Source organism: Doryrhamphus excisus, linkage group LG8 (genome assembly GCF_037039965.1).
Source record: "Doryrhamphus excisus strain RoL-2023G ecotype Guam linkage group LG8, RoL_Dexc_Guam_v1.1, whole genome shotgun sequence".
NCBI classification, from domain to species: Eukaryota; Metazoa; Chordata; class Actinopteri; order Syngnathiformes; family Syngnathidae; genus Doryrhamphus; species Doryrhamphus excisus.
In genome coordinates this window covers 21,326,040-21,350,841 of record NC_136364.1, presented here as the reverse complement: position 1 = coordinate 21,350,841, position 24,802 = coordinate 21,326,040, and the positions used below count along the sequence as shown (strand labels likewise).

The following is a 24,802-nucleotide window of genomic DNA, read 5'->3' as shown; positions in this document are numbered from 1 at the left end:
AAACTGCATTTATCAACATTGAATCTTACTTTGCAGAAATTCAGTTACTATGGTCAGATTTGGAACCAACTAACCGCAATAAACGAGGGACCGCTGTACTTTGAAAATACATACTTTTGGAGAAGCAAACCAGAAATGGCTTAATGTGAAAATTTAATTGCGGAAAAGGTTCTAATGTTATGAAAATAAAGTTTAAATATTATGGGAATGGAAAAAACAGCTGTAATAAATGAGAAAAAATTTTATAATCAATAAAATGAGAAAGATTTTATAATCAATAAAATGAGAAAAAATAATGTGATTTTAGCATCATAGAGTTGAGTTTTTTCAAAAGTCATAATAGTATGATAAAAAAACAAAAGAAAGTGGTAATTTTTGTGAAAATTAGGTTGGAGAAAAATTTATAATATTATGTGAATAAAGTCATAATATTAAGGAAAGATTATTCAAGAAGACATTTGAAATATTTTTGAAAAAAAACAAAAATGGGAAAATAAAAACAAAGACTGAAGCTGATACTAAGTATACACATTTTAATCTACTGTATATCACAAAGCCGAAATTATTTTTTGTCTTGAAATATATATATAACTTATTAGCACATCTTACAAAATATGAACGTAGCCCTTGCATCCTTTCATTCCCGACTATGTGTCCCTTGCTGGAAAAAGTTTGGACACCCCAGCATTACCACGTATCAAAGTTACATCAGCTGCAGGTCAGGTTTTGAAAGCAAAAAGTGATGAAAATAAAAATGGTAATTTTTGGAAGCTCGAAAGAACAGCACGAGTCGACTTGTGATGCCTTTCCAGACCATCCGAAAAGAACAATTCAGAGCAAACATGCACAACTCTGTCATTAAATTGCGTCTTATCTGCACTGATGAAGATGGTCAAGATGTTCTTACCTTAGTATGCGGAGCTCAGGTCCAAGACGTCGCCTTATCAACACAAGTCTAAACCCAAACACACACGACGACCGGGCCACCGGTGGCCCATATTGTGCTGCACTTGGCTTAAGATGCAAACATGCTCCAGCACGCTCACGCCTTTTTCCACATGCGCTCCGAGCTCGAGAGCAGGATCCTAATCCAAGACTCACCGGTGCATATTTAGAACCTACAGGGAAAAAGTACATGTTGACGTCAAGTTATATATGTATGTATGTACATTATCAAGGTTGTCAACTGTGAGTCAGAGATTACAAGTCATTACAAGTAACAGGTTGCCTAACTAACCCGTTTAGTGACACCTGGAGCCGACTGGGCCAAAAGGCACCATGCCAGGCACAGTGGCACAGTGGCACAGTGGCACAGTCAAGCTACTGAGTCTTGTGTATGTGTGTGTGTGTGAACACAAAAAAGGCCAGTCTAGATACACACTTAATTTGGCATTGAGCAAAAACTGTGTCCTCTTACCAGTCTCTCCTTTATTGTTGGAATCCAGCCTTTGCAAAGTGTTGAACGTCATTCCAATCAGCATCAGCTGAAGCACTGGGGTTAATCCTCATTGCAACACACACAAATCCACACACAGGCATGCGCACATACGAGCACAAAACAGGGGAGGAAATACAACAATGGAATGAGACAATGCTGGTTATCGCTACAAGTACATTGGTACACAACGAAACCATCGAAAGACTCAAAGAGATGGCGGAGCAGCCCACCGCACACTCGACCTTTTGCAGTTTGCATTCATCTTCCTGCTGCACCGAACTCTCGATCACCTGGACAGAGGAAGCGGTGCCGTGAGGATTACATTTTTGGACTTCTGCAACAATGTCTTTAACATCGTTCAGACTCAGCTCCTCAGGGACAAACTGACACGGATCAGAGTAGGTTCACACCTGATGGCGGTGATATTTTCCTTTGCGTTTTTCTTATCCTCCTGAGGGGAGTGCAAGGCAGCGTTATTTCCCAATAGTGTCCCAATATCGTTGCATAATGTTCCATCACATTTTTCAAGTTCCGAGCTGCAAGCAAGGCAATATTACCTTCCAATAATACCTTGATATCATCCTGCAAAACCTTGATATCAATGCATATTGTGTCTTCATTCGTGGTATCGTCCCCCGACTGCCAAAATGACCCAATTTCTGAGTTTGAATTCAGATTCCCAGATCGGATATCGTTTTGCTTTGTGCCAGGCAACCAATTGTAGTCGGGAAAGTACTAGATCAGGGGTCTCAAACTCAATTTACTTGGGGGCCCCTGGAGCTAGGGTCTGGGGAAGGCTGGGCTGCATCAGGTTTTACAAAAAAAACCCAAAAAACGCATTTATTAAAAACAGAAAAATATACAAACTTTTTCAGTGCTTTGGTTCCGATTTTTTACAATAAAAGCTCTGATAAAACATTCCACTGTTCTCAAATATCTTACTTTTTATTTTTCTACACAAAATAAGATTAAAAATAAACAAATCAAGAATTATTTCCTTTAAACTTAAATATCCAAAAACTTACCACTTCCACACGGATAGGGAGGATAACTATTAACAGTTATTTAACCTTTAACATGAACATTAATCAAACGTAATAATTTTTTCTGGGTACATGATACCATACAGCATCCGTATCAAACTTGCGTGGGCCGCACTAACATTAAACTTTCATATCAAGGCGGGGGCCTCAAACTAGTGCCCTGCGGGCCACATTTGGCCCACGGGCCGCATGTTTGAGACCACTGTACTAGATAGTTCAAAAATCTGGTGTTGTGAACAGAGCTCTTACCATGTACGTCCTTTCCAGTCAACAAGAGAATAAAAAGGCTTTTTTTTGCCAGGATGCGGTCCAATTGCCGGAGTCAATCTCAGTCAATCATATGCATAAAATTGTACCTCAAATAGATGGCGAATGTGATGTGTACATTGTATGACGACGTTATAACGCCAAAACAAAAAGACGCAGCAGTCTGGTAGAAAAAAAAGAAATATTTATTTTACTGAGAACAATGGCATTATCTCAAAGGAATATTGGCGAATGTTGGGAGGTAAAATCATCTCAGGAAGAAAGAGGACCAGAGGTTAAGGCTAAAAACCTGGGTGTCGATACTTAGGCCAGTGAGCCCATCGGATCCCAGGCGGGAAGTATGATGGGCTCTTGCTGCATTACTTCCAGGACATCAGGAGAGAGGAACTTCTTGTCCACCACCACCTCATACACGTATTCTGAGAACCAATCATCCGTCATGATGAGGTAACCTGCAGGAATGGACGCAAACACAGAACACAAATGAACACACACTTTGATTATAGGTTGGGATTATGAAATTAATAGTTAATCTTATTCATCATAATGATAAAAAATACCTTTGATTTGAAATCTTGATGGTGACATTTTGTTGCGTGTAAAGCAGGGGTCTCAAACATGCGGCCCGCGGGCCAAATGTGGCCCGCAGGACACTAGTTTGAGGCCCCCGCCTTGATATGAAAGTTTAATGTTAGTGCGGCCCGCGCAAGTTTGATATGGATGCTGTATGGTATCATGCACCCAGAAAAAATTATTACGTTTGATTAATGTTCATGATAAAGGTTAAATAACTGTTAATAGTTATCCTCCCTATCCGTGTGGAAGTGGTAAGTTTTGGGCTATTTAAGTTGAAAGGAAATAACTTGAAGGCTACCGTTTAGGTCGCTAGCTCTCTAGTTTGCGAGTTAGCATGTGTCTCAAGACCCTGCAGTTGCGCAATATGTTGTAAATAAAAAGAGTATAAATGTGACTATAGTCGTGTTTTGTCATGTCTACAGGGCTCTAATAATGTTTTGTTCATTTTAATCTGAAAAAGAATAATTTGTCTACCCACCAACTATATGTGGTTTCTTAAGTTTTTATTATTTGCCGTTTTCTTGCTTGCATGTATCTCAGCCATTTATGACAAAGGATGAAAGTCTTGTGTGAGAAGCAGGTGGAGAGCCTTCGGTTTGAGAGACCAGACCGAAGTTCCGTTTATTTTCTCTCGTTCCCCCTCCATACAAGTTCTGAGAATCCCACACACAGTTGAGTTATCCAAGACATCACAGTGGCCGTTATTGATATGAAGTACTGGGAAGCCACGTGTTTGGTATGTACTTGGTGTCGCTATTTATTTTTAAGGAAAGGTTGACCGACTTCTCTGACAGCAGGAGGAGGATGGCGGCGGCCATCTCACTTGCCGCACAACTAGAAACATTTACAGCAACCATGTCTAAAATGCGGACTGCGGCACATTCTAAAAATAAGAATTAAATATACTATTTTATTTACATATATATTTGAACAAGACAAGTAAAAAAATCCAGCAAATATGGAAAAATATGGAGTAATTTTACAAGAATTAAATCTAAATATTAAGACAAAATATTTGGTCTAATGCAAACATTTTGTAAAGTTGTAACATAATGGAAAAAAAACATTATTTTCATAGGAGTAAAGATTATGAAGTCATAATTCCAAGAAGAAAATTTACAAGAAGAAAGTATGAATGGTGGAAAAATTAAAAAAACAACAACAGAAGATATGATGTAAACAGATGTAATTTTCCAAGAATAAAAAAAATAAGAAAAAAGTTGCAATCTAATGAGAAAAAAATTATTTGTAATATGATGAAAAATAATGTATATAATAATTAGAATTCATAATTTAATAATTTTGTAGCATTGAAATAGCGTTGAAATACTACAGACAAAAATGTTATTTTTTTTAAAAGTCCTCATATTTTGAAAGACTAAACAAAATAAATTGTCATTTTTGGGAAGTTTGGTTAAGTTGAAGAAAGTCATAATGTGAAATAAAATAAAAAATATTGCAAGAAAATAAATTATAAAGTGTATGTAAGGAAAAAAAATTATTTGCTATGTATATGCAAACTTAAAAAAAACAGCAAAAATGGGGGGGAAAAAAAGCAAAGGCTGACGTTTGTACTAATAACAGGCTTTTTCATCTATATCACAAAGCTTATTGAAATATTTGACTTCTTTGCATAGCTTTCCAAAATAGAGTGGTCCCTGCATAAAGACACCCCTGATTGACAGGAATAGAAGGGAGAGTTTTGACGGTCACTTCATTATTGATTAATCATTGGATGAAACATTTTGAGGAGGGTCCTTTTCTGTGCTCCTTTGTACAAATGTGGAGTTTGGTGCGGAAGACATCATAAACCTTTGGTATGAACCGTGGTTCCTCTCACGATAGTCCTTTATTTATGACTTGTAGTAAAGCTCACCTCAGGCTAATGTCCAATCTTATTAAAATATCACCAAAAAACCCTTATGTTTTGTCAGGCATTTATCCAAAACTATGCAAAAGTATCAGCGATTGCAGATATGTGAGGGCTTTAAAACGGTGGACACAGAGAGTTAAATCTCTCCTGAGAGACTCTTCTGGCTTAGAGAAAATATTAAACGGCCGAAAGGGAGATGTAACTTCTCTTCATTCCTCTTCTCATCTATTATTCTATTAATCATACTCCCTGAGTGGATTCTACCTGTACAATGTTTCCATTCATGGCCTGTCTCGTGACTTTCTAGTGAACACTCTCACTCCAAACATCGCTTTTCAGCTTTTGTCAACAAACCAGGCCCCCAGATCCCCAAGAGAATGACACTATCCCGAGACAAAGCTTTATTAATTTGGCTTCAGAACGGGCTGGACCTCTTGCCCTTCCTCATCTGCTGATGTTTATTATGAAATCAGATCCGAGTGAAATACTACTGACGTGACTAAGTAGGTTTTCACATGTTTTCCAAAACAGTCGCTATGTGGTTTGTGGGTTCAAACAAATATTGTCAGAGTTTATATTCCGCTATGATGTACGTGTGTGTTCCAGATGACACGTGACTGACTGCTACAATTTACAGTGGAATGCCAAGCCCAGACAGACACAAAGAGGATGAAGGGGTCAGGGGAAGACGAACCAAACCACAGGGATGAAAGGGTGGAGGGAATAACGAGAGCAGACAGTAACGTCTGGTGCAGTGGTGTAAAGAAAGTTGCTGGGAAGCGGAGCCTGTTGCATAAAGGGATTCTGGCCTCTGATAAGAACATCTGCTGCATCTCTCTTGACTCAAGCTAACTCGAGTATCTTGGATCGCATACCTTTCTAACTCAATTATAGTACTGCTGCTATCTTTTAAGTTAGAGGGCACGGGTTCGTTTATCAGCCCTGCGGTTGACCTGAGAGGGCCAGTTACAACTGAAATCATATCATTGTATCATCACCTCATCATAGTTTTACATAATTGACCTTTTTATGATATAGTTTACCAAAAAAAAGTGACGGCTGACCTGTTTTGAAATCAGATGTCGTGTAAAATGTTACATTTTTCCTGGGAGTGAAATTAGTTAAGCCTACTGTGTTGTGTGCATCGACTGCAAAATGAAAAAATGAAAAATGTAAAATTATGAGAAAATAAATTAAATTAATTTGACTATGGGATGCACGGTAGTCGAGTGGTTAGCGCGCAGGCCTCACAGCTAGGAGACCGGAGTTCAATTCCACCCTCTGCCATCTCTGTGTGGGATTTGCATGTTCTCCCCGTGCATGCGTGGGTTTTCTCCGGGTACTCCAGTTTCCTCCCACATTCCAAAAACATGCTAGGTTAATTAGTGACTCCAAATTGTCCATAGGTATGAATGCGAGTGTGAATGGTTGTTTGTCTATATGTGCCCTGTGATTGGCTGGCGACCAGTCCAGGGTGTACCCCGCCTCTCGCCCGAAGACAGCTGGGATAGGCTCCAGCACCCCCCGTGACCCTTGTGAGGAAAAGCAGTAGAGAATGAATGAATGAAAATGAAATTAATTTGACTATGGGCTGCACGGTGGTTGAGTGGTTAGCGCGCAGGCCTCACAGCTAGGAGACCGGAGTTCAATTCCACCCTCGGCCATCTCTGTGTGGACTTTACATGTTCTCCTCGTGCATGCGTGGGTTTTCTCCGGGTACTCCGGTTCCCTCCCACATTCCAAAAACATGCTAGGTTAATTAGTGACTCCAAATTGTCCATAGGTATGAATGCGAGTGTGAATGGTTGTTTGTCTAGATGTGCCCTATGATTGGCTGGCAACCAGTCCAGGGTGGTTCCAGCACCCCCACGACCCTTGTGAGGATCAGCGGTAGAAAACGAATGAATAATTTGACTATATAAAATCACAACCCACATCCAGAAAGTACTCATTTTGGTTACCTTTGTTCCCACGGTCATCGCCCCAGGAGTTTTCCACCCTCCACTTTTCATAGCCCTCTTTCCCATCCTGAGAGACAGATGGAGAAGATGATGGAGAGATTGCAGGAATAAAGTGTCCTGACAGCTGGTGTCGCTTACAAGGGGGGGGGGGAACTGACAGCACCATGAATCACTTCAGCCAATTAACAAAGGGTAAACTTGTATACAAAACACCCTGGGAAAATGAATGGGGATATTTCCACTCTTCCTTTCAGTCACGACAAACTACAGTCAGGATGGACCTTTTTAGCAGGCATATTTGGTCATGCCCACCTTGTCTGTGACAGCAGTGAGAATCATCGCGTGGGTCATGAGAGAGTCTCCGCATATCACACGCTCAGCCTTGGTGAGGTTCTTCACTGAAACTCCAAACACCAGCTCGTGGTTGAAGCTGCAAGCACACAGCAAACATTTTTAAATCATTAACTTGGATCGGTCCGCACTCAGAATACCTGTTGATTTAGACAATTTACTAGGCCAAATGCACATCATTTTTAAAAGGAACAAGTAAATTCAACTATTTGAAGTCGTCAAAAAGCTCACATGTGCGTTTTTGACTAGGAATTCCTGTTTATCATGGACAGCCACAGACATGAGCTGATCTTCGAAAGAGACCGAGACATTTAGCATGCAACTGGTTTTGATCAGTGGGCAGATCTAAGCCTGGCACCAGTAACTCTGACAAATAGTGCTGCTCATGGAGGGCAAAAGACCAACCCTTTCTGTGGAGAGACAGATGCATCATTGAGGCGGATGATATCCGCTCTTGGCATGTGAAGCTGCCACAGTGACGCAACACAAACACCGGTGATGCAACATTGTCAAATTAAGGTAAGCTGATTTGGTGTCGTATTAGATTTTCGGTTGTTAAATAGCTCTTGGGTCTTGACGGGTCTCTGGAAGTAGGCCCGCAAAGCTTAATCTGAACAAATGTTTGGGAAACACTTTGTGATGTCAAGTGAGACACCCGTATTTTCAAAACCTCACAAGATCCGAGTTCAACAAGCCTCAAAATGACCGCATGCTTGCCTCCTCTGGAAACCACAAAGTGACTACTTATTGTAGCAGTGCAACCTTGTAACCCAGAGTGATAGCTGTCAACCTCACTTTTTCCTACATAGCTGCTTTTCCACACATGCCGACAATGACTCTCTCAAGGCAGTACAATTAGTTTCCTGCAGTTTGCCCCTGACAACTTGCAACATTTAGTGACATTTTAGCGTATTTTCCTCACTTTAAGTCAAACTTTTTTCCAGGGTTTGCCTGGTCCTGTGATTTATAGTGCCAGGACAATAAATATAAAAATACAATGTAATACATACATATCATAAAAACATATATAAATTTAACATTAAAAAAAATGTTAATACATTACCGTTGACACCCACAAGAGGGCTCCCTAGGCTTGTGAACACTATACAATATGTTACTCCTGTATCGAGGATGAAGAATTCAGTGGATTCAGTGATGTGGAAAGAGATCGGGAGCTTGGTGAACTTTTTATTCAGCCTTAAAAAGGTACAGTATATTATTTATGCAGTTAAGTAGAACTTCTAAAGTTCTAAATCAATGTGACTTTTTGACCATTGTGATATATATATGTTTTTTTTTTCATGACACAGTTTGTGACTCCAGAGTGACTTAGTTTGGAAAATATCGTGAATCATTTGCTTTTCCAAAGCAGCACTTTAATAAACATTTGCTCAGCAAAACTGATGCGTCCAGATGACTTTCATGAACTCCCCTAATTGTATGCGTCACTCAAACACAGTCCTGTTGTGGCAATGTGACAATGTTGACATGACATATGTCATTTATACTACAGAAGTAAAATTCTGTGATATATTCAGTTGAGGAAGTACAGAAGGTGATTTTATCAGCAGTGAAGAAGTAATTAATTATGGGGATTATAAATAAATACAAAAAAAGTCCACCATACCATGACCTTGGCCATTATTTCAACATGGTGACAAGACCTTACACAAAACACTTTCTAATCAGCAAATTGCATCAGGGGTCATTGTTCTACTCACACATTCATGTCGTTAATCCCCAGCTTGCCGTGGAAATGTTTATCCACGTCACATCCAAACCACACCGCCTAAAACAGAAAGAGCAGCCATCTTTAAATAATAATCCAAATGCACAGCGACGTTGTAGCTGCTTATGCCAACATACTTCTCCGTCCTTTATGGATTCAGCTGCAGCCTTTTTAAGGAGCTGGATGGGCTGATTGTTGTAGAGAGTCTTGCGACCGTCTACCATGTTACCCAGGTACTCCACACTGTACAGCTTCCCGTAAGGATTTTGGGGTCGAGGGTCATTCACAAGGCAGATCTGATGATGATATGCGCATGTAAGATCAGAGACTGAACAGCTGCTAATGGAGATACGAAACGTAGCTTCCACAAACATGTTGTGAGAGGAATAAATGGTAGCGGTATTCGGGTCTACATACTTTGTCCTGAATGTTGTATAAGGGTTTGACGTGCTCCCTGTAGAACTCCTGGGGGCTGAGTGGGCCGATACGATGGAAGTTCTTTTCCTTGTCCCTGTACTCCCAACAGATGGTGTCAGGTGGATTACCGAGACAAACACTTGCCACTCGGAACACCTACACAGCAAAACACAGTTTGGACAGCAATGTTGTTATTGCATTCTTAACATCATGTACTGGATTGTGTTAGAAGTAGGAATGTTCTGATCAGGACTTTATGCTGCCGATACCGATAATCCGTGAGTGAAATCGTCTGATACCGACACCGATGACTTAACTGACAACCTGAATGAAAAACAGATTTATCCACCTTTGCTGGGTTGCTTCAGCTGCATCCACTTCCTTCTGAAGGGCAAATGCAGTCGACTCCTTATTCTGTGCCCGGAGACGAGATTGTGTGATATCAGTGTGCACAAAGCCCGTTTCAAGCACATTATATTAATAAGCACAAAACATGAGTGTGGCCAAATAAATACTCAACCTCAAACAGTCACTTATCCTACTCATTTGTGGTCCTTTAACTTTAACATTTCCCTCATAACACAAATCTCTCTCAATTCCCTACTAGTATCCCACACCCTTTTTTTTTTTTGTCCGTCTTCCTGCTGCGCTAAAGTTCACACTGATTTCCTGTGGGCTTATTTGTACTGTTTGGACTATGCCGTCTGTTAATCTGGCCCTTCTAACCTCGGATATAGCTATCTCAGGAATTTTTCCTCATGATATGTACCCCTCCCATCCTCTATTTCACCTTTTAACATACAACATTTATGTGATAAACAATAGAATGGGTTGAAAATGAGAAATGAAAATGCAGAGGACTCCCATTTGTGCTGGAAGGTAAAAGAAGCAACCACGTGTTGGTTATAACAACAGGCAGAGAGTTACAGAATGAAATGTATCAAATATCCACTTTGTACTGTACTGGTATCGCTAATGACTCAATAACGATTCATTATGGGCTGGCCCAATTCGAATTACTATGCATAAACAGCGAATGATTGTGAAATCATAACTCACACAGGTGGGCGTGACGTAAACAATGCTCTGTGCCTTGAATGTAAATCTTAGACTAGGACTCTGATTCTGCGCCATGGCCATACATCACTCTAGTAGGAATCTGCCTGTATGCTTCCTGAAATTTGGCAGGAGGTCACTTCTTGACACAATTGGGTCATGAACACAGATAAGATGTATCACCATCTGGAGCAGGGTAAATGTAAATGCTTTATTATGAACATCAGATATGGGGATATCAATTATGGGCCTGCATGTGGAGCAATGCAGCCCATCTTATTATTGCTTATACAGTAATTATACTAATATATTTTTAATTCTTTTTACAGGTATCCTATTTTGATGTTTATTTGCAATGAATTCATAACTAATCAAAGGAGGAAATAGTACGATACTATACCAAGAAGTCAAACTATGAAAAAAGTACGAAAGCGTGCGCGCAAACGCACGCACACAGGAGAATGTTTTGAAACCAAACAAATGATCCTTGAATAACATCCGCTTGAAAAACAAAATAGATCATTCTAACTTGTTGCCTTCTACACGAGAAGGAGCAGGAAAATAAGACATATTTCATTATATTTCCAATAACTGCTACTATCAAAATATGTAAGTAAATATTAAGTGTTTTGGAATACTTATTGTATAATCCTTATCAAATGTACTTGCAAAGTTGCAGCGCACCCGTGTTCTCCAACTCATTCTCGTGACATGACTGAATCCTCCATCACAGCTGGCCATGACTGCAGAGTGTTTCCCAAAACAAACCACTTCCAGGTGGACAAACAAACACCGACTGCCATCAGCTTCTCCAAGCAGGCACGCAACGCTGTGTCTCAGCGTTTGCTCTTACACAAAGTGTGCATGTGAGAGAAACGCGTGACTGTTTAAACAAGTTACAGGCCACCAGCAGAATACGACAAAACAGCCAACGACAAAGGATGCTTAACAAGACAGTTATGTTGTGAGATTGTCTCAATGGGAGACTGATTGACTGAATGCACATGTAAACAAACACCTTGCACACAAAACATGTGTAACGGCATATAAAAAGGACCAAATATTTGCAAATTTTTATGTACATGACAAATGTTGCTTTGGAGTCAATGTTTTGTCAGATGTTCAGTGCCCTCAGGTGGAAAACATACAGTACAGATTTTGATTCTACTTTGCTTTATGGTCTGTGTGTGCACACACTTGCATAACGAGTCACCATTTTCTTCTAATTACTTCATGCCTAAGTCTGCTGCATGTGTAAAAATATAAAAAAATAAAAATAAATAGATGTATATATGTTTATATACAAACTGTTTGAATCCATAAGTGTTATCTATTATTGCTTAGTGATATGAAGGCATTGAGGTACCAGACGACAACAACACAACTCTCAAATATTATTTAACAGCCCCCTCTTCTGGTTAAAATGAAACACTGAAACAATGGGACACAAAAACCTGACAGGAGTACCAGGGTTTTATTGAGTGGGGTCTGTTAACTGTAATTGCATGTATTGTATTTCAATATTATTTGCTATTTTTCATGCAGTTAACATTGTATTTATATATATTTTTTATTTTTGAGTACACTTAAATTTCAAGCTTTGACGCCTTAGTCAGGTTTTTAGTCATTAGTTGTCATAAAAGATTTTGTGGCTTCACGGTAAAAAAAAGAAAAAATGTTTAGTTGTTGTTAGTTAGTCTCACCTCCTCGATCATGGTGTTGATGGCCTCAGAGATTTCCAATTTAGTTGCATCACTGGCCACCATGTTCCTCAGTCTGAAGCAGTATTCTCTCAACTGTGAGGCACAATAAAAAAAAAACAACAAAACATCTGTCAAGCTTTCTTAGGGAAATCCTATGACTTGTTATGAATATTAAATCTGAATTAAATAGAAATTGCACACCTTATGATTGAGAATGGCATTCATTCTGCGAGAGGCTTCTGAGCTGTGGGACTCTGGGAAGCATTTCTTTGGTATGACACCATACTTTTCTGGAGATAACAATATACAAATGAATATTTTGCAGATAATGGGCCAGAAATGTAATCTGAACACATTTACAGTATATCGTTTTCATCCTGTGGGTGATCTGCTGTATGCTTCATTGTGTATTGCACAATCTGAACCAAGTGTTTTTATATTGTCATTCGTCATTTTTATGATTCAGATTACAGATAAACTAACTCAGCGGCAAGATCTAACAAAAGTTATCAGTTCACTTGTGACATATGTAGTATGTAGAAAAAAAAGTCAACCGTTTCATTGCTCTGCCCTGTATCCTGAATTCATTTCTTTTATATCTTTGATAGCAAATTCTAACCGGATATAATACACAAACTGTATGTATAATGAACACTATGTAGCTACTCAGGTTATGTACAGAACTATTGGGGAATTATGTGTAATTATCTTACTGAATAATAATAATTATTATTATTGAATCCCATCAACAATTTTGATGAAACTGTGAAGGTGAAATTTTAATTATTAGTATTTAGTAGGGGTGTCAGGAGATCTCATGCAAGACCAAAATGTGACTAGATTTCTTGTTCATAAAAAAACCCTCTCACAATAACTTCACTATACATGAAAATGAACTGTATAATTTTGGTGGCCTCTATAAATTGCCATGTGCATGTGTAGGAGATTGGAAATACTACATGCAGAATTGTACATTAAACCACACAATTTAATGTACCCCACACAACTTCTGTTAATAATTGAGCCTTACTACCATTATGTATGTAATGTATTTAATTTTGACAATGTGTTACATTTTGACAGCTTACGCCAGCAGAGGGTGTGTCAAGGTGCTGAGCGATTCAATAGGGATACTGGAGCTGATCAATAAATAAGCTCAATAGTGAGAAGATGCAAACTTTGGATCCGTCTTTATTGTTTGTCACTTTTATTGGCTACAAAGTACCTCCTGGCCTGTGTAACCTTTGCTACTTGGCGGCAGGAAGCAGAGCCACTTTGTCCACGCTGGTTCATGAATGTGAATGAATGTTTGGTGGTGGTCAGAGATGCAAATTGGCAGTCATGTTTCTGTCAGACTCCACACGGGCAGCTATGGCTACGGATGTACATAACCACAAGTATGGGAAAGAATAATGGGTTCACATTATTGTGAAGCACTTTGGGTGCCTTGAAAAGCGCTATATCTAACCAATTATTATTATTATTTATATATTATATTAATATTTAAATCTCATCCCGCGAATTCTAAAGAAAGAAATAATAAACTACAACAAACCAATGAGATTGACCAGCATATCCCACTGTCCTCCATCATTAGCTGGGTTGGAGAGAAGGAATTGGATCAGACGTCCGTCTACTGGCTCCTTCCTCTGGGCGGTCTCCACAAAGGCATGGAGGAAGTAGTAACACCTCTCAATCTGTAGCAGGGAACAGCACACAACAGAAATAAACAAGGTGTGACAATATAATGAAACAAAACACACATTTAAGAAGTGACTCATCCTCTCATAATTTAACTATTGAGTGTACTGCCAAACGTGGGTGGAAAAATGACAAACATTCTCAATATCTTACCTTGTCCCAAAAAAACAGGTAGGACTGACTAAATTCAAACTCCTCTATGTTAAACTTTTTCATGAAGGGAAGTCGCATGACGTTGAGACACGAGAAGATCCAACATCTCCCTGGTGAAGAAGAAAATAATATCTTAATAACAACAACCAACAACTGAAAAGAAAAACAGTAAAACCTGTTAAGCCAAATTCATGGAAATCTTATCCCTTTTTCTTTTTCTCCTTCTGCTTGTTTTTATGCCCCTGCAAGGGTACCACTGGGATGATGACCAAATGTAACCTTTTGTGACTAAAGCAGTACACGTATCTCTGACCTGGCTGCTTTATACAGTAACGCTACATCAACGTGTATCAACTTGGGTCCTGTCCACACAAAAAGGTTTTTGGAAAATAGGAAAACTTTGGGGTTGTCGAAGTCATGCATGCGTTCACGATAAATAAATATTTGTAAAGACGCATTCAAAGCGATCGCCATACGCCTGGCTACCAAGTCTTCTCTGTATTCCTCCCACGTGACATTAAGTTGCCTGTGAAACTAGAACATATGGCTGCACCCATTTCGACTTCTCTTTAAGAGAAAATACAAAAGACTACTTGTATTTATAAAATACGTACGACATAAATACACCAATTTCAATTGATAGGACGCCCAACCCTCAGACTATAAAGTAAGTAATGTAATGAAGTCTCCATATTGAGACAAGTACAATGTGTAGTTATCACTGTCCTTTTCAAAATATAACACACATGTTCACATGAATACCATATTTATCCTTCATGATGGACAGTTTGTTCCAGCAGCTTGGACAGGGGCACGTAGCCAATGTTGATTTCGCTAATGAGAATCGTACAATGTCTAATTCACTTCCTTTTACGTTTTTATGATGAAGTGCTGATGCACGGTGTAACACTGCATTATGTAATAATGGTGCTATATGAAATAATGTAACATTTTCACATCATTATGTAATAACACCGCATTTTGTAATACTTTTTGTAATTTCTTTGGACGCATTTTGCAATCAGCTGTGATAATATGTGACAAGTTACTACAAAATGCGTTCAATAATTGTATTACTTATTGCATCATTATTGCATAATGTGATTTTATTACTCTATATTTCAGGCATTAATGTTGATGATCACAGACAAGAATAGTCTAAAATGTCTACCTGAGCTTTTTTGGTTGGTGACAGGCTTTCCCTCTGTGGGGATCGCGTGCTGGAAGATGTGTACCGTTTCCTGGACAGTCTGCCGGTGCAGACAAACTTCCAACGGGTCGATGCAGGTCGAAACATTCTGAGCCAGCAAGTAGCGTGGCTCAGCCTGCAGGCGCTTCAGGAAGGTAGCTACTTTCTCCTGACTCAGACCTGGAGAATTAGCAAGGGGAAGGGGTGATTAAAGACTGAAAGGGGGGAAAAACACACACATGAAGAGTCTTGACTGCTGAAGAGGTGCTACCTAATTATTTCCTAATATTGCCATACCCCTGAGTCATCTGCACACTTAAGGGATGCACAGTGCCCATTTAAGATCGGAACTCGGTACTCCCTCATGTCACGATAATGCTTGGAAAATGTACAGTCAATAGCCATAAACCATCAACACTTCCTTATTAGACATGACAACTGTCTGTGGTTCTATTTTCCAAAATCTATACAGAGTTTGTTGTATATAATGTTGTGTAAACATATAATAAAAACTGAACCTGAAAGACTCCAGGAGAACAACATGGAAAAATCATCGACAGGGATGACAGCGGTGCACAAATTGTTAATAACAGCTCAAACAAAGGGATTAAACATACAAAACTAGTAATGCATTTTGAGGCCTAACACGTTGGTCACCTGCCAGTGACACTAAAGTGAGATGCCACCTCTTGTCCTGGCTTATAAACAACAACAACAACAACAACAACAACATGAGGTGTATGAATGGTATTGTATGGAGGGAGGCCAGATACAGGGCTGCAGAGTGACTTGCAACTTTCCACATGCAGTTTGTACAAAGGCTTGCTAATATGTCTAAGGCTTTATTGTGCACATAATTGTACAATAACAAGGGATGCTCGATGGATGATGAAAAGCCAGTACATGTAGCAGGTATCGTCGAGATCACATTACTGTACACATTTTGATGTTTCCACACTATAATTGAGAAAAACAGTCTTTGAGGATATACTGTATGTCTCTTATCATTAAGTTATTCGCCTGTTCTTTTAATTACCTACATGTGGTGTCTGTTATGAAGCAATATTTACATACCTGATAGCCCTGACTACAAGTTTGAATATAAAAGTTGTCTAGTATACTGTCCGCTGTTGTGTCAATTATTAACATTCTATCGACCAGTAAGCAAGTGTAATTTCCACAGTCTGATGCGTTTTATTAAGGAACAGTTTGTAAAATACGATTTTCGCCTTGATAATACACATCTGTGTAATAGCATGACACAAAGACGCCGTGTTTAAAGGTAGAGAGCTAGCTAGGGGAATGCTAACTTAACCGATTAGCTTTCAGTTGTGATACTCCAGCTGTCAAGCAAACACCCAAGTCATCCCACGTAAATAAACAAATCAGTACGGACACATGAAAAAGTGGCAATAAACCTACCGGTTTCCATAGCTTCTTAGACCTTGAAGAGCGTAATGGACTTCGCAAAATTTCACCGCTTCTTTGTTGATGTCAGACACCGACACGACGTCAATGAAAAAGCAGGGTGCGCTCGTTTACACACCAGAGTCCCGCCTTTGACGTGGAGCTGGGCGGAGTGTAGGGTGAACTATTTTCCGCCCAATTTAGACACGCCATACATGTTAGTGTAGTACCATTCGCCCATTCAATGGCCATGGTAAAAGACAGCCAACATATAAATAAACTAACGCTATTTGTGTCGCAGCAGCTCATATAAACGTTATTTTCTGTTTTGTACATACTGAATATAAATAATAATCATAATCAGTTATGATGAAAGCAGTACCTTTAAGAGTCCGTTTAATTAAAGGGACCGTACCCAAATTACATTTTTTTAAAACCAAAAATGTAAGAACACCACTGGCTAGCTTTAAATTAACAGACAACAAAAAATATCTATATTTTTCAACAATTATAAATGAAACTGCATACAAATTGTAAAAAAAAAAAAAAAAAAAAAGAACTGGCATTCAGAGTTGTCGCTCACAGGTGTGGTTACATACGTTAGTAGCTAAACTTTGCCAAACTGTTATCATTAGCTGACAACAAAAACAACTTGTCGTGTGTTACATAGGTGTACTCAAAGCAGGAAGAGGCGGGACATCATGCTTATCGGTGCATTTGAAAAAATGAGACATGCAGAACTGACACAAAATACATTTTATTTTTGAATAAATTTCCAGCAGCACGTTACATAACGAAATATACATATACATATTTAGACGGCTTTGAATGTCATATATTTCTTTCTATAATCTTGCAGAATTTTGATGGGTTAAAAAAACTAAATATTTTTTTGAGAGATATTGCAATAATTTTGGAGATCATGACTTTGTTGTTTGTCATATCTTGCGGGATGTCCATGACCAAATCTGGGGTTTTAATAAGTCCAGATACTTTTAAAAGTTATTGCATTATCTCGCAAAACCTTGCATGATCTCGCAAAAAAAATTGTGTATTCATCAAAATGATTACTGCCTATGTCCCCTTCAGGGCTCCATATAATTGACCTTGTACCTTTCAGCTATTTATTATATTAAAAGTGAAATTAAAAAGGCTGCAAGGCATTGAGGCTGTTGCAAAATAAATAATATGAATGCAATTCTAACTAGTCTCTTTAATATCTCTGATGATCATCAGTCAAATTATGTGCCCTGTTACTGTATATCAAAAATGATAATTACTGGAAGGAAAATAAAAAATAAATAAGATTCCAAAGAAAGCATTTGGTCATAAAAGAGAAAGTGTTTACAAAGTGAAGCCTCGTGGTGCAGTATTTTAAACTACTCTTGTCCTGTTGTGCATGTAAGAGACTGACTTTGCATTATACATCTAACAGACTTCAACACAATAACAACAACAACAAAAAGAATTAACTTCAACATCACATTCAGTGTGTTTTTGCCAAAATTGGATTAGATGCATTCAGCCTTTTCAAGTCATCCAGTCGTTAAAGAAAACAATAACCAAAAAAAAAAAAGCTTAATTACACACAAAGACAGCTAGAAAGCCTCAATGGAGGGTATGAAGGGGGTGAAATGTATTTGTTTAACATACTGAGTGAGGTGCAATGTTGCTTTTTTTTTTAAATGTGGGTATTGAACCATTCCAGAGGATTTTAATCCTATACAGCTTTGGCTAAAATTAGACATTAGTGAAAGTCCAGGCAGCAGTATCACGTACCCCCCCCCCGTGCCTGCCAAATACAGAAATGCTTTTACACATGTGGACTGACATCCAGCAGCATTCATAGTGCAGCAGCTAGCAAAGTAACAAAAAAAAGGTTTGAAATACAAAAAATCTTGCCAAAAGAACAATTTTATACGCAAAAAAAAAAATCCATATTATACCATATATGTGGTACTGGGAACTGGGAACGGAAGCTTGCCAAGCCAAAAAAAAAAATCATTTTTCTATTTGTACTATTCAACTCAGGGTGCAGTGTTAAGATAATAAAGAATATACTTAAAGGAAAGTCACAGTATTACAGCTAGGCCCCAGTTTGTTCATGTTTTCTTGTCCATGACTTAGCAAAGTGGGTCTATTATGATTTTTTTAAAGATATTGGGTTATGCGCAGCTCCATCCAGCCCAAGCAGATATTATTATGAAGTCGTCTTGTGATGAAGCTACTCTGACTGAAAGAGAGAAGACAAAAGACCAATTATTAAATGCGGATTCTATCTGTACAGTTGATTTAAAAATTCCATTTTATGTCGGAGCCCCAATTTTTTCCCATTCATTTAAGAATAAAAATGACTTTCTCTGTCACTTTCTCTGTTCTTGTGAGACTTCATCCATGACCTGCTTGGTGGCGCTCACAAAAATTAAAATTAAAAGTAATTCATTCTCAGCTGGAACACCAATTTATTTCTACCAATATTTGTTTTAAACATAAGACAGGGTGTGTTCTTGTTGTCTTAGTCAACCTTGGAGATAAAGCAGTATAAGGAAATTAATATGCAGTTTTCGCTTGTGAGGCAATATTTTCTTCATTTTGCATTTTTTAAAGGGAAACTGCACTTTTTTTTGGAATTTTGCCCATTTTGTTATCTCATGTGAAACATGAACACATATTTCCTTCCATTTTCTGTGCATTATAACACAAGAAAACAAGTTAATATAAACTTGCTAACAATGCACGTCATTGTGACACACCTATTCCGACTAAGAAGCCCTTTAAAAAAAAACTGTATTTTGATGATTTAAAACACTACCAAAACGTCTTTCCTAGGTCGCATTGATACAATACAAAGTCAGCTCTCATTGGGATGGCTGTATCTTCCAGCACATCCGCCAGGTAAAAAATGCTGATGGCAAACAAGCATCTTTGGAGTGAAATTGAGAGCTAGGTATCCAGGTTAGTGACCCATTGTGTAAAAAATAGATTTTCATGTTAGCTGCTACAATAATTATATCGATGTAGCTTGGTTAACATACAAGTCAGTTATGTAAATGGAACAGTTTTAGCGTTTTGAATTTTTTTTTGTGAGGCCGTTGTTAGCTAGCTAATATTAAGTTGTTTTGTCATGCTAGAATGCACATTCATTCATTCATTTTCTACCGCTTTTTCCTCACGAGGAATTTGGTCGCGGGACAAACCTCGCCTAACCCAGCTGTCTTCGGGCGAGAGGCGGGGTACACCCCGGACTGGTCGCCAGCCAATCACAGGGCACATATAGACAAACAACCATTCACACTCACATTCATACCTATGGACAATTAACCTAGCATGTTTTTGGAATGTGGGAGGAAACCGGAGTACCCGGAGAAAACCCACACATGCACGGGGAGAACATGCAAACTCCACACAGAGATGGCCGAGGGTGGGAATCGAACCCTGGTCTCCTAGCTGTGAGGTCTGCGCGCTAACCACTACCACCTGAATGCACAGAAAATTGAAATAAATATGTGGTTATGTTTCACAAAAGGATTTCGAAGGATGGGTAAAATTCCAAAAAAATCCCCTTTAAGTTCCAGAAATATTTCCCTTTTTTTTAGTACCTATTTTTTTTTTTTAGTATCATGTTTATCATCGGCTCCACTCAACAAGCAAGAATTTCAATACCACAGACGTATTTATACAATTTTATAATCCTGAACGCAACAACGTATTTATACGTCTTTCATATTTTTTAAGTGCCAATAATAATGCAAGTGATGCAAGACTCCGAGAAGCATTAATATTTCAGGGCACTTTTAAGCCATAAAAACGGCCACAAGGTTGCAGAAGTGGATTTGACAAGAGGTTGTCTGGGAATATTTCAATGGAAGAAAATCCCACATAACAGGAAGCAGGAAGTTATAAGGCTTGTCGGAGTTTAGCATGCAGAAGCTCACCAATGCTATCCTTGATGAATAGTCAAAAACTCACACAGACCACTTCCTCAAAATAACAAGGTGTCCCAGTATTTTTGTGCATGTAGCATAAAAGTCTATTTAGCTATAGAAACATACAAAAAATGTTAATGAATAATAAAATGGCATACATTAGTGGATGAGTGACTCATTTTGTCAAATTTGAACTTCAAGTTGGACCTCGGTGATGTCTTATTTTTCCCATCTGGATACGGAGACAAGAAAAAGCAACATAAACAACTAATGTGCAACAGAGGATTGAAACCTGGTGGATTTGTAGTAGCACGGGGATTACCTGTGGGACTGCGACACATGATGATTGGGGTTCCCGACACCGGGGTGTCAATGCTAATCGAAGGACTGAAGGCGGACGAGGAGGCTATGGACGGATGGCTGACCTAAGGGAGAATGATGAGAAATGGAGAAAGGGTTTATGGGGAACATAAGTACAGATAAAAGACTGGCAAAATTGGGCTGAATCTCCTATTCCAGAATTGGAATAGGTGCAGATTCTGCATAATCTAAAAAGTTTTCTTTAAAATTAAAAAAATTAAAATTAAAATTAAAATTAAAATTAAAATTAAAATTAAAATTAAAATAAAATAAAATAAAATAAAATAAAATAAAATAAAATAAAATAAAATAAAATAAAATAAAATAAAAAATAAAAATAAAAATAAAAATAAAAATAAAAATAAAAATAAAAATAAAAATAAAAATAAAAATAAAAAAAAAAATAAAAAAAAAAAATAAAAAAAAAAATAAGAGCAACAACAGCTGGAATAGGTGCAGATTCTGCATAATCTAAAAAGTTTTCTTTTTAGATGAAATAAAAATAAAAATAAAAATAAAAATAAAAATAAAAATAAAAATAAAAATAAAAATAAAAATAAAAATAAAAATAAAAATAAAAATAAAAATAAAAATAAAAATAAAAATAAAAATAAAAATAAAAATAAAAATAAAAATAAAAATAAAAATGAAAATAAAAGTAAAAGTAAAAGTAAAAGTAAAAGTAAAAATAAAAATAAAAATAAAAATAAAAATAAAAATAAAAATAAAAAACAAAATAAGAGCAACAACAGCTGGTATAGGTGCAGATTCTGCATAATCTAAAGTTTTCTTTTCATAAAAATAAAAATAAAAATAAAAATAAAAATAAAAATAAAAATAAAAATAAAAATAAAAATAAAAATAAAAATAAAAATAAAAATAAAAATAAAAATAAAAATAAAAATAAAAAGTTTTCTGTACGGGTTATTGTGTGTAGCTGCTCTATAGGAGTCTACAACTCAATACAAAGGCTCGGAGAAGCAGAACATTAGAATCACACTTAAAACCATGTTATTATGAGCAATGAGGGGTTGCCTTCAAAGACATCATATCATTTAAAGTAAATGTATGTGCGTATTGTGTAATTGTACATCAAAATTAAGAGTTATGAAGTGAGTGATAATAATATTAATTTCATGTTTGTCCTGAAGTATCGTTTCCAGGATGAACAGACTAGAGACGTGTGTGAGTTGGAGATGATATTGTACTGCTGTTGATGTGTTCACGCCAGAATGAAGTTGTAAAAGAGCGGGGACGCATGCGTTAATTACACACAAAAAAAATGTAAATAAATGAGATATCGCCATTAAGGTGTATTTTTTACACAAAGACAGAATGCCGTCCATCAAGTTCTTTGTTTTTTTCTTTTAATTCAAAAGGGATTGAAGGGGATCCCTGCATAGCAGGTTTGGCTGCTAAAAGCGTAAGAGGGCGTGGGAGCGCCAAAGGGCGCATTTGAATGCAACAGGAAGTCAACGCCTGTGTCACATCCATGCCAGTTCTATCCTTCCATGAACTACCGTTTATAATAAAATACTCTGAATGTGGTACAAACCATCTCTAGTTCTTCCAACGCTTCCGTATCTCCTGTAATGCTGCTGAAGCTGCTGGTGCTCGATGAAGATCGAGAGATGTTTGGTCTGCTGCTGCCGCCATCCTTCAGTTTGATGAAAGGCCTGGAAAAGGCAGCAGGCTTTGACAGAGGAACTCGGGAAAAACTAAATCAAATATCGTCTCTAACCTGTCTTTATTTGGGCAGGTCTCAGGTGAGCTGGGGTTGGATGATGTCTCCGACCTCACTTCTTGGGACAAGGAGCAGATATCTGCAGACCTTTGGTCACTACACACAAAGGAACACGTTCAAGATTCCGTGGATTTATTCTACTTAGGTTGTGATCACCAACCTGCGAGTGCATTTGTCTGACGGACTTTCAATGCTGGAGTGGAGGCGAGGGAAAAGTCCTGACCGCCTTTTCACCGGACTCTTTAATGAAGATTTAGTTGACAACGCAGGAGGCTGAAGATGAAGATGTCAGATTGGAGACTTTTGGGTTCAAATGAAAGAATATTGAACATATTCCCCCCCTCCATCCCTCCATCCCTCCATCTATCTGTAAACTCACATTGTAGGTACTCTTTGTACATTCACTGGTGCTCTGTGGCATTGCTCCTCCACTTAAACTGGCCGGGACCCCGCCTCCACCACCGGGACTCCTAAGGCGGTGAGACCCCACCATTGTCTCCATTGAGTGACTTCTTACCCGCATGGCCCTCTAAAAACAAGACAAAGACATGCTAGTTACTAATTTATACTCAGTGGTCAAGATGCTGAAGTGTTTTTTTTATTAGTCAATTATATCCACTAGATGGCGCAATTCCCCAGCCTTTACTGCGCCATTGCACATACTTCACATTAACAACAATGTTTTCTCACAATAAGGTACACCAAAATACAATAGTTACTGATGAACTAATGACAAAGGCACATGCATTTAGAGTAGTTACTGATGAACTAATGACAAAGGCGCATGCATTTAGAGTAGTTACTGATGAACTAATGACAAAGGCACATGCATTTAGAGTAGTTACTGATGAACTAATGAGAAAGGCGCATGCATTTAGAGTAGTTACTGATGAACTAATGACAAATCCACATGCATTGAGAGTAGTTACTGATGAACTAATCGCAAATCCACGTGCATTTAGAGTAGTTACTGATGAACTAATGGCAAATGCACATGCATTTAGAGTAGTTACTGATGAACTAACGGCAAAGGCACATGCATTTAGAGTGGTTACTGATTAACTAACGACAAAGGCACATGCATTTAGAGTAGTTACTGATGAACTAATGACAAAGGCACGTGCATTTAGAGTAGTTACTGATGAACTAACGACAAAGGCACATGCATTTAGAGTAGTTACTGATGAACTAATGGCAAATGCACATGCATTTAGAGTAGTTACTGATGAACTAACGGCAAAGGCACATGCATTTAGAGTGGTTACTGATTAACTAACGACAAAGGCACATGCATTTAGAGTAGTTACTGGTGAACTAATAACAAAGGCACGTGCATTTAGAGTAGTTACTGATGAACTAACGACAAAGGCACATGCATTTAGAGTAGTTACTGATGAACTAATGGCAAATGCACATGCATTTAGAGTAGTTACTGATGAACTACTGACAAAGGCACATGCATTTAGAGTAGTTACTGATAAACTAATGGCAAATGCAGATGCATTTAGAGTAGTTACTGATGAACTAATGACAAAGGCACGTGCATTTAGAGTGGTTACTGATGAACTAACGACAAAGGCACATGCATTTAGAGTAGTTACTGATGAACTAACGACAAAGGCACGTGCATTTAGAGTAGTTACTGATGAACTAACGACAAAGGCACATGCATTTAGAGTAGTTACTGATGAACTAACGACAAAGGCACATGCATTTAGAGTAGTTACTGATGAACTAATGGCAAATGCACATGCATTTAGAGTAGTTACTGATGAACTAATGACAAAGGCACGTGCATTTAGAGTAGTTACTGATGAACTAATGACAAAGGCACGTGCATTTAGAGTAGTTACTGATGAACTAACGACAAAGGCACGTGCATTTAGAGTAGTTACTGATGAACTAATG

General features: G+C 38.0%; 3 protein-coding genes across 12 annotated transcripts in view; all 3 read right to left on the bottom strand.

Moving 5' to 3' along the window:
- The window catches only part of slc6a4a (solute carrier family 6 member 4a), a 29,843-nt gene extending 27,687 nt beyond the window's left edge, over positions 1-2,156 (bottom strand). The window contains exons 1-2 of the mRNA XM_078793009.1: positions 1,418-2,156; positions 908-1,118 (exon numbers count right to left, since the gene is read on the bottom strand). The gene's annotated coding sequence lies outside the window, so the exon portion shown is untranslated. The remainder of the gene's footprint in view (positions 1-907; positions 1,119-1,417) is intronic.
- A 763-nt stretch (positions 2,157-2,919) lies between these two features.
- Positions 2,920-17,040, bottom strand: blmh (bleomycin hydrolase). Its single transcript, XM_058080868.2, has 12 exons — positions 16,880-17,040; positions 15,440-15,637; positions 14,269-14,378; positions 13,970-14,111; positions 12,616-12,704; positions 12,415-12,507; positions 9,656-9,811; positions 9,376-9,534; positions 9,231-9,298; positions 7,471-7,588; positions 7,159-7,225; positions 2,920-3,200 (listed from the first exon to the last, which is right to left on the bottom strand). The coding sequence occupies exons 1-12, from the start codon at positions 16,887-16,889 to the stop codon at positions 3,052-3,054; spliced, it is 1,359 nt and encodes a 452-aa protein (XP_057936851.2). The 5' UTR covers positions 16,890-17,040; the 3' UTR covers positions 2,920-3,051.
- Positions 17,041-17,916: 876 nt separating this feature from the next.
- Positions 17,917-24,802, bottom strand: part of LOC131134198 (rap1 GTPase-activating protein 2-like) — a 118,089-nt gene continuing 111,203 nt past the window's right edge. For all 10 annotated transcript variants that reach the window (XM_058079192.2, XM_058079194.2, XM_058079195.2 and 7 more), the window contains 7 exons: positions 23,274-23,423; positions 23,055-23,167; positions 22,892-22,990; positions 22,706-22,826; positions 21,113-21,215; positions 20,949-21,022; positions 17,917-19,097 (listed from right to left, as the gene is read on the bottom strand). In XM_058079192.2, coding sequence (XP_057935175.2) covers positions 19,089-19,097; positions 20,949-21,022; positions 21,113-21,215; positions 22,706-22,826; positions 22,892-22,990; positions 23,055-23,167; positions 23,274-23,423 — 669 coding nt within the window. In that variant the 3' untranslated portion in view covers positions 17,917-19,088. The remainder of the gene's footprint in view (positions 19,098-20,948; positions 21,023-21,112; positions 21,216-22,705; positions 22,827-22,891; positions 22,991-23,054; positions 23,168-23,273; positions 23,424-24,802) is intronic.